A 10947-nucleotide genomic window follows, 5' to 3' on the forward strand; every position below is an offset into this window, starting at 1 on the left:
AGGTCCAGAGAAGCAAGATAGTCCTAATACGTGGCCTTATCTCAGAGAATTGCTTCATATTGTTGGCCACAAGAATTATTGTTATATAATAAAAGCAAACAAAAAAATCACTACCTTTTGTTTTTTAAAAATATCCATCAAATCTGTAAAAAAAAAAAAAAAAAAACCTGACCCACACATACAGGTGTAGTGTATATTTTCCTTTTATTGTCAGCCAATTTTATTATTTCTTTTATCAGGTAAGTTATAAAACTGTACTGTACATAATTAACGGTAAAAATATACATTTTAAATTTTTGTCTCTATCTTGAAAAAATCTTCAATCAATTTTTAATCAGTACTTATGCGTTTACCAGTGATATGTTTTTCTTTATTTATTTTTTTTAATGTGTTTGTACCTCTACATTAGTGCAGTGTCAGTGCTTTTGTCCGCTCTGAAATGAACATGCATTTAGGAAAAGTTTGCTGAAGCGGTTTGAGCTGTAAAGATTTAACAGTTAAATGGAACGAACAAACAAACAAACACTAACAGAGCCCCCTAGTGGTGATCTTTAAATGTATTATAAGAAGAACCAACCAGATAATGAAGATGTCTCTTTTTGTCTTTTTTTCCCGTGGGGTCCAACAGAAGACAACACAATGCTATCTATCTATGCCTAGAGAAAACCGACGCAGGCACGGGGGCACAGGGAGAACATGCAAACTCCTCATGCACGAGTACGGGATTTGAACCCCAGTACTAAGAACTGTGAGGCCAATGCTCCACAGCTCCCCCACCGTAAGATCATCAAACAAGTGTAAATATAAGACAACGATAACTCAAATAAATCCAAAATTCTTTCTTTTACGTGTGTGTACCTCTACATTAGTCCAGTGTAAGTACTTTTGCCCCCTCTGAAATTAACATGCACAGCGATAACTCAGTCACAAACCTCAGGACTGGAAAACATCTAAATGTATTCATGAATCACAATGGAAATGTTTTTCATTCGAATTAGGCCTACTCTAATTCCCCAACAACCAGGAGATGGAAAAATGCTTTTGCTATTGGGAGGGCTTTTTTTTTTTTTGGGTGGGCGACTAAACAAACAAACAAAAAACAAAACAATCCCGTATATATAACAGTTCAATGGGGGCAACTACTGCTTCAGAATGGCCTAGGCAAACCAAAGACCTCTTTATAGTCCTACACCTGTGTGGTCTACAACGCCCTCATTGGATCATGTAACGGATTGATTTCTCACCAATGTGGACAGAACATGAACCTGGTCATTGATGGTGAGTGAAAATGCAGTGGGAATGATTTTCTGTCCTTATTGATGCCTTGTGATTGATGGGTGACCAATCCAGGGTTTAGTGTAACCTTCATCCCAATTGAGCTGGGATTGGAGCTCCCTCGTCGGTGACCTAAGAAAGTTTAAGTGCCATAGACAAGGGATGGTTGGATGATGTAAATCTTAATATTGTGCATGTGATCCAAAATCATTTCATTGACTGCGCATCTCAGCCACTATGCATGCTTTATTTACTTACCGTGTTCTGCATGTCCGTTTAAACATAAACACACAACATACCATGCAATAACTGCGAAAGAAATAGAATTACATTTCTGCTAAAGAAATAGATTTACATTTCTGGTAGCAAATCATTCAAGTTACTATCATTTGAGCATGAGTTTTTATCATTTAGAAGCAGTTTTTCTTACCACGTCCGTTATATCTGGTATTATATTCAAACATGTTTGCACTTAAAAGGATGAAAAGCCTCTAATTTTCATCATAGACATACCTCACTTATGACAGCCCCAATGAGAGAAAATAAACTGAAAATCACTGATTTATTTGTAAACTATAGAAGAAAATAAGTACTTGGTCACCAACAAACAAGCTGGTCTTCTGGCTCTCAACAGACCAATCACGATTTTTTTTAACAGGCTCCTCCTTCCTTTAACTTGTTACCTGCATTAATGGCACCTGTTTGAACACGCTATCAGTATAAAAGACACCTGTCCACAACCCAAGTCAGAGTCCATAATTCACTATGACCAAGACCAAAGAGATGTTGTCGACCTGTACCAGGGTGGGAAGACTGATAATAAACTTGGTGTGAAATCAAAAGTGGGAGCAATTATTAGAAAATTGAAGACATACCACTCCACTGATAATCTCCCTCGATCTGAGACTGCAGGCAAGATCTCACCCCAAGGGGCAAATTTATCACAAGAAAACAGTGAGCAAAAATCACAGAAGCACATGTGGTCATGACCTGCAAGGAGATGGAACTAAACTAACAAAGGCTACCATCAGTAAAACAGTACGTCGTGTCAGAGACTTAAATCCTGCACTTCCAGACCTGTCCAGCAAGTACATATGCACGCTGGTCTGAAATTTACTAGAGCATTTGGATGACCCAGAAGAGGATTGGGAGAATGTCTTATGGTCAGATGAAACAAATAGAACTTTTTTTTGTCAAAAACGTAGCTTGTCATGTTTAGAGAAAAAGAATGCTGAGTTGCATCCAATGAACACCATACCAACTGAGAAGCATGGGGATGGAAACATCATGCTTTAGCGATGTTTTTCTGCAAAGGCACCAAATGTCTGATCTCTGTAAAGAAAAAGAATGAATGTATCCTCCCATCAGCAAAAGCATCTATCCATCATTCCATTTTCCAAGCTGCTTATCCTCACAATTGTTGCGGGAGTGCTGGAGCCTATCCCAGCTGTCATTGGGCAGGAGGCGGGGTACACCCGCAGCTGGTTGTCAGCCAGTTGCAGGGCACAGTCGCACTCACAATCACACCTAGGGGCAATTAAGAGTCTCTAGTTAATTTTGCATGTTTTTGGGATGTGGATGGAAACCGGCGTGCCCCAGAAAACCAACGCAGGCACGGGGAGAACCTGTAAACTCCAAATAGGCAAGATTGGGATTTGAACCCCGGTCCTCAAAACTGTGAGGGTGCTCGCCAGTCATCCACTGGACCCAGACCCTTTGAGACCTGTTATTAAAAGGTTTTCAGACTCCAAAATGAACCTTGTGTGCTATGCTTTAGAATTCCTTGATAAGAATACTTCCTAGGCTCTGACACCTCCCTTAAAGGAGGTTCAAACAGATTTCAAAACAAAGAGAAGGAACCCCTGGATGAGCAGACATCTGGTTGGCCGGTCTCCGAATAAAAGCCCATTCTGGGCTGTAAAACACCGCCTATCGTAACATGACTGTGATAAACGGCAGCGGCTTGAGGGGTATTAACTTTCACAAGGGTGCAAAAAAAAGGGAGTTTCTGTCACCACCGAGGGGGGCTCGGCAACAGGGGTCCCATTCACAGGGAATTCCTCGCCGGTGCATCTGTTGACTCAGTCTTCTCTGTGGAGCGAAAGAAAACAGCCATTAAAAGGCCACATGACTGTGAACTTGATTGCAGAAGGCGCGACAAACAGCCCATCAATGGGATGAGTATTTACTCAGAGGCATGAAGGTCTTTGAACAGCCCACCAAGTTGGGCCTCCTTCACGCCACCGGCGGCACAATGGGGCAGCGTTGCTATTCTGCAGAGGATCAAATGATCATTCAGAAGTACATGAAATGTTAGGGTTTCCCTGAGCTCTGTGGGGTATTCACACATTTAGGAAAAAAAAAATGAGGGGAAACTCATTGTCATTGGCAAATACATTTCTTATTGAGGTGTGAAAAACTAACATTAAGGAAGAGTGCGTCCTTTTCAACACAAAGATTGTTTATTAAAATTTACATGCAGCCATAACGTCGATAACATTATTCACATTTGTACATTATTTACAGCGAAATTGGAATGTTCCACAATTGATTGCCGAATCAAAAAAATTAAAGATTGCGTATTTTTAAAAAAATGAAAAGCGAGGCAGACAAGTCAGGGCAACAATTGAAATATGTAATTATCCTAATCAACATCTTGGAATTTTATCAATTATTCCTAGCCTTTCTTCGATGGCTTACCTTTAAATCTGCTCCTTCTAATTTATAACAAAAATGGGTTATTTGAACTTTTTTCACATTTTGCTTTGACAAAACAGGCCAAGCGGGGAGCTTGCCGCTTGCCTTCGAGTGCAAACCTATGGCGTCAAGTCAGAACAAGACCATTTCGATTTGGAACGGCAGACGTTACTCTCTCTTGATGCTGGTGAGCAGAGTGTCTGTGCCCTGCGACGGCTGCCCAGACCTGCTCTTCCTGGTCTGGTGGGTCTTGACGTGTTTGGAGAGGTGGTCACTCCTCATGAACCTCTTGCCACACTGCTGGCACCCGAAACGTTTCTCCCCGGTGTGTGTGCGCAGGTGCCTCTGCAGCTCGTCTGACCGTGTGAAGCTTTTGCCGCAAAAGAGCCAGTTACAGATGAAGGGCCTCTCGCCGGCATGCCAGCGCAGGTGCGCCTTCAGGTGCGAGGTCTTCTTGTACACTTTGCCGCACTCTGGGATATGGCAGATGTGCAGTCTCTTCTTGCCAAACTCCAGTCCTCCGCCGCTGGCTTGGCAGTTGGGGCACTTGCAGCGCCTGCAGCGCCGCGTGGAGCTCAGCAGGCCCTTGGAGGTCCCTTGGAGGAGGGCGGCTATCTGCGGCTGGTGGCCCAACACCAGCTGCCTGCCCAGGGCGAAGGGATGGTTGGAGGGCGTCGCGTTGGTCTGGGGAAGGCTCCACCACTGCTGCCCTTCTTCCCCGTGGCCTCCTGGTAGGTGATGCCTTGGTGAGGAGTTCTGGAGGAAGCTGGGGAAGTTTTGGCCGACACTGCTGTGTTGTGGGTAGTAGGAGCCGTTGGCCTGTGGCTGCGAGGACAGAACTTTTACGGGGGAGAGTTCGAACGAGTACGACGGCGCGGGCTCAGCCGGAGGGGTGAGAGGAAGCTCGTGGTGGTGATGATGATGATGGTGGTGGTGGTGGGGGTGATGATGGTGGTGGTGCCCCAGGCCAGACTGCACGTGTCCGGGAAACTGCACCTTGGGCACGGTGAAGGTCATTTGGTGTGTGCTGAGAGCCGCGCCGGGCGCCATGTCGTTGCTCCAGAGCTGGAACATCCCAGACGCGGAGCTGACGGTGCCCTCGTACGGGAACTGGGAGCCCTCGGAGCCCGTGGTGCTGCCCACCTGCCACGCTTTGCTACAGGTGGTGGCCAGGAAGGATAGGGCGTTGGGGGGTCCCTCTGGAGAGGAGCTGGGTGTGCGGTCCTGGTTTGGAATAAACACACTTATACAATATGGATACAAAATGTACCCATCAAAGACGGGTAATGTAAATAATGCCAAATGTTATCTTTACTCAATCAAGTTATGATTGTATTTAGCAGTCAACACAAATATAAATTAATCCAACACAAACATCATATAGAATAGATTAAAATTGTGCGGAACAGGCTGATAGAAAAAGGAATTATCTTCTTAAGTGGCTGTCATAACTTTTATTTATTGTTTGAAAAGTTGATTTCATGTACTTAGTTTTTTCTCATCAGTAATTAAAATGAATCATTCTTTCAATAAATCTCATACTAGAAGTTCCGTCACTATCCACCCATTCTATATATATATAGCAGTGACAAAATATTTAAAAAAATGTAATATCATCCGCTTCAATAAAATCCTTTTCTAAAAATCTGTTTCTGTTTGATCACCTTCTTTTCCAGAGGTTATTATTTGAATTGTCAAAAGTTGTTGAAGAATACAGTATGAATTGACTTAGTAATGATACCAATCAAATATTTGGTCCCTTCAACTCAACCACACCAGGTCAGTGTAGAAATGTTAAACAGTTAGTTAAGTTAAACAAAAAAACATGAAATCTATCTACATCTAATTCAACTCAACCGTGCAACTTGCACATAAAAACCAATTCATCAGCAAATTGAAATCATTTAAGTTCATCTTTAAATCATTCCGACACAATCGTGCGTTAATGGAATTCCAAACGTGGTTTTCACAAAGTCACTGCACTTAAGATTTTTTATCAAGAGACATTTTTCAATAGATGAAATTACATTGAACTATGTCTTACGGAGACGTTCACTGTGTACTTACTGTATGCGGTATTCTTATTAACAGACGCGTGTGAATAAAGAATACAGGAGGTACACCGAACTACTAAAAAGTTGCATTTTCGGATTTCCAATAATGCGACTAATCGGCACGCAGTGCAACCAACCTGTAAAAAGGTGTGCAAAAAGTTGTCAGTCCTTTGGATGGTGAGCGCAGCCATGTGTGCTTCTTCTCCACGCAAATGCAACCCAAAGCCCACGCGTTGGTGGAAAGTACACCAAAGTGACGCTCTCACTCGGCCCCTGCACGGTCAGCCACACGGGGACAATCCCGCCGCATTCAAAACCAGGTCCGGGCGGGTGTTGGGTCCAGAACCGGGGGGGCGTGAAGATGCGCGCTGCCAAATCCCTGCGATCAACTCCTGAGGAGTCGGAGCGGCTTCTTGTCTTTATAGAGGCGAAAGATCCGCTCAACAGGGTCTCCGGCGATGCAGGAGAGCAAAGGAGGGGCGTGAGGGTCGTCAGATGAAGGGGTGGGCCGCTCATAATTTCGCTGCCTTTCAACCAAAAGATGACCCTCGCATTGCAAGTGACTCCTCCCCTCCACTCAAATAAACGCAATTCCAGTCAAGGCAGCCGCGTTCAAATCTACTTTTTTTTTTTTTTTAAATGATTGTTAACTTTTTCGCTACATTAGAAATCCCTCAAAGGAAATCAACAGATAAAACATCATCTTTAATGAAAATTACTTTACTTGATGAGACATTGTGATTTCCAATGAATGTTACACAGGTTAACGATTGCGCAGATGGAGGGAAGAAAAATGTTGCATATTGACATTTATCTCTTTGCCAGGCTGTTAAATTGTTGATAATTGTTGTTAAAAGTCATGACCATTCAACTCCACATAAAGACAATTAATTAAATTAACTAAGTTGCTAAGAAGAAAAAAAAAAAACCCACACCAACTACAATAACAGTCCTTGATTTGATTATTAATCGAAAAGAGTGCCTTCCAATAATGTAAATACAAACAAAACATTTACAAATAACATTTATTTGACAGATAAACTCAACCCACATTTAGTCGGGACATAATAAGAAACCCATTGACCACAACAGGGTACATACCAACTGAATGAATAATTTTTAAATTCCGGTCGGAAGTGTTTTATATTTCAGAGAAAGTGGAAAAAAGTTAAAAAATTAAAATGTATTCTCACTATTTTCATGACGAATGATTTACATTCAGTTACAACAAAAACTAGAAATAGTTACTGTAAGTGGAAGTGTGTTACTTTTGTAACGCGTTGTCGAACAAGTCTTACACAAAATATAAAAGTTCAGCAACTTTTAACAACTACACTGAGGACAAAAATCCTGCTTAGTCTGTTAAACTAAAAAAAAAAAAGGAAAAGAAATGATTAAACATTCATAATGGCGGCTCTGTCAAAAACTATTTTTAACATGAAAACTATTGCTTCAACTCCACCGTGGGAATTTGAATAATAATAGACTTATTCAAAACACAGCAGCATCTGACACACGCGTTTATATGGGAAACTGCAACGTTAGGTTTACAGTCAGCAAATTAAACATCAATATGATCCATAACCGATTCAACAATTACCTCCGGAATGGAACACAACAAACTTTTCTGACATAAGAGACGCCAAAATCAACATCTCCACACGCGGATCATTTGTTTTTTGTGACAGCATGAAATATTGTAAAACCCGAATCAATGTTTATTGCCGATATTGGTACTCTGAATTCTAAAGTTTATGAGGAATAGAATGAATACTTTTCCCTCCCTCCCTCGCACACACACCCACATCCCCTCGCAAAGCTAATTGATATAACTCAATCAAAGAGAGTTCTCACCAGTAGGTGACACATCAAATAGGCCGCCTTGTGTGACATTCTCACATTGGAGAGTTCAAGTGGAGGCCGCTTCAGATGTGCTCCATTAAATGCAGATTCAGGCTTAATCTCATTCTGTAAGTCTGCTCACCATTACAATGTTAAGAGTTTAAATCCAGGCTGGGAACCCGCTTCTCATGTAAATTCGGCGCTCTCCATTTATCCGCTGCTCCTTGTTCTGCCGACTGCAATCCCTGAATAAACACACCTCAAGGAGAAGGCAGCTAAACTCTTATTACAAAATGAAAAAAAAAAAGAAAACAAGTGATAGCGCATTTTGGGGGGTTTCTATATCTGATTTTGCACAAAAAGCAACAGAATGATTTAGGTAAAGAATGCATTACAGTGCATTGAAATATATTTTCATTCTACTGTGCTGTATAGATCAGCGATGTGCAACTTAAATGATGGAGGGCCGTATTTTGTTTCAATACTGCTAGGCGAATGCACATTCCGACCAGACAAATGACAAAAATGCCATTTCAAATATGAATAAAATATGTGTATCTGTCTGTTTTTTCCTTACTGAACAAATATACATCGCAGCATCTTAATATATTTCAAAATCAAATGCAAGTATCAAAGATCCACTCTTCAACTAAAAGGGTTTCCAGGCCAATCAAATGTAATCACAGATTTGTTTTTTTTCTGAGGCCAAAAGGTTCTTTTGCATAAAAAATATCCCACTCAAATAAAGAACAAAATTCCTCCAAAGTAAACCAAGATTAGGTGCAAGAACCAAATATCCATCTATCCATTTTCTTAGCCGCTTATCCTTACATGGGTCACGGGGAGTGCTGGAGCCTCTGCTAGCTGTCAACAGGCAGGAGGCAGGGTACACCCTGAACTGGTTACCAGCCAATCCCAGGGCACTGGAGGCAAACAGCTGCACTCAAAATCACACCTATGGTCAATTTAGAGTGTCCAATTAATGTTGCATGTTTTTGGGATGAGGGACGAAACCCACACGAGCACGGGGAGAACATGCAAACTCCACACAGGAGGAGCCGGGATTGAACGCGGAACCTCAGAACAGTGAGGCCAATGCTTTCCCAGCTGCTACACCATGCTGTCTAAGAACCAACTAAAACATGTAATATTATGCTATGTTTTTCCTGTGTCATTCCAAATCGACCAAATTATTGGACTTCGCAGTATTGTGCCGTTCAGTCTACTTTGTGAAGGAGTGCTGGCATGTCTCCCGTCCGTCCCTGCCGCTTCTCCAAGCCACCAGACGCATTTGCAGCACTAATCATGGTTTTCAATATGTCCACATTTTTGGAGGACATTTTAGTAACTCCTCAACCACTTCCGCAACGAAAAAAAAAGTCACTGTTGTTAGTGTACTTTTGAATTGAGAGCTTGGCAGTTTCATATACTTATTGCATTAGCTTTGGTTCCCAGCATGCATTGCGCCATGCATAAAAATGTATTTATTTTTTTGCTGTAGTAAGGACATTAAGCATTATCTTTCAAGCGAACATCTGTTACCTGTATTTGGTTGAGTGTGTATCTTAATTAGCAGTCGGTTTATATCTATGTGGCACTTTGTCGGCATGAAATCTTGACCGTGAGTTGTGTGCGATCTCGCAACTTCCCAATCAGTTCTGTCATACGATATGCCTAATTTGGAGTCCAACTAAATATAAATGATACTAGAGTGCTCTGGCTGGTCAGTGTCCAACAAAGTGTCCTTTTCTTAGAGGGGAAAAAAATGCCACATCCCTTCAGTTTTTCATCAGTACTTCAAAATGAAGATGGCTGATTGCATCAGTACGCAAACTGGGGAGACGGGCTTGTCTTTAAATTTGTTGATCATATAAAGCTTCCAATTCTTCTCTGATGTAGAAGAACTGGGCCGAAATGCTACCAAGAGATTTTGCCCTCTAGTGGTGAAGAACTTAACTGATCACGTAGGGTAGAGGAAACAAGTTTATAACCCCCCCACCCCCCAAAAAAGAAAAAAAAAATTACAATTAAGGGGCCACTCAAAATTCCGCTTTGGATATAAATTAAGGGTTGAATTAAAGCATCAGTTGCTAGTTGGTGCCATTATACGATGGTTAGGATTGTATAACCGTAGGAACATATTGGGTATTTGAAATGATCAATGAAAGGATGTCTATGAAAGACCTTTTAAAAAAATGGTTAGGAATAATCTTGGCCCAGAAGTGAAATAACAAAATTCCCCCCCCAAAAAAAAAAAACAAAAAAAAAAAAAAACTGGGGCGTCTACTTTTGCAATCAAACTATTCACTTTGTCATAAGCTGTACTGCTACATACAAATGAACAAAACTCTATTGAACTCTAATGTTTTAAACGTTCTAACGATGTTATGGCGTAACCCTGGATCTGGGGAAGGTCAACACAGGGGCCTAATTCCCAATATTGAAAGAGAGGTCATTGGAGGCAGAGGCACTGTATGCTGTCTCGGCTTTATTACGGAGCAAAAGTTGTTAATTACCCTGACTCTTATTTCCTGTCCCCTCTCATCAACCCCCTCCTCCTTCCCAAATACCCCCCCACCGACGCAGCCCCCCCCCCCCACACACCCCTAGCGCGCTGCCTCCCAGATGAGTGGCTTTGAAGTGCAAAGTACTCTCTCCTCACTTTGAACTGTGAAAACAATGCTCATGTGGCTCTGCTTACCTTCCCCATGTTAGCTCATTTAAATAGACCTGGATACGGCTTCCACCATTTTCAAGGGAAAACTCGTTTTCCAGAGAAAGAGGTCCCTGTGTTCATTAAACAGCTGCTGAGATGGCCGCTAATCAGGCCCGCACCGTCACACATTTGGCGCCCGCTCCGACTGACTGTGTGGCGGCCACACGCTTCCACGCGATAACTTGACGTGTACTTCGATCCTGGGAAAGAAGTGGCATACACTCCTTTTCAAGAGGGAACACGATTATATGCATGTAGAAAATGCATTAAAATCACCAAATCCCGGTGGGGGCTGTACGTTTGGTACCTGGGCCATCAGTAGGGATTTACCTGACTTAATCCATCTCCTAATTCCACTGCCAC

At 42.1% G+C, this 10947-nt stretch overlaps 1 protein-coding gene across 1 annotated transcript; it reads right to left on the minus strand.

Moving 5' to 3' along the window:
* Positions 1–4063: 4063 nt before the first annotated feature.
* On the minus strand, positions 4064–6346 carry sp5l (Sp5 transcription factor-like). The gene is made up of 2 exons (XM_061828698.1): positions 6164–6346; positions 4064–5196 (listed from the first exon to the last, which is right to left on the minus strand). Exons 1-2 carry the CDS (start codon positions 6215–6217, stop codon positions 4141–4143), a joined length of 1110 nt encoding a protein of 369 aa, XP_061684682.1. The 5' UTR covers positions 6218–6346; the 3' UTR covers positions 4064–4140.
* Positions 6347–10947: the final 4601 nt, after the last annotated feature.

This window comes from Syngnathoides biaculeatus, chromosome 2 (genome assembly GCF_019802595.1).
Source record: "Syngnathoides biaculeatus isolate LvHL_M chromosome 2, ASM1980259v1, whole genome shotgun sequence".
Classification (NCBI taxonomy): Eukaryota; Metazoa; Chordata; class Actinopteri; order Syngnathiformes; family Syngnathidae; genus Syngnathoides; species Syngnathoides biaculeatus.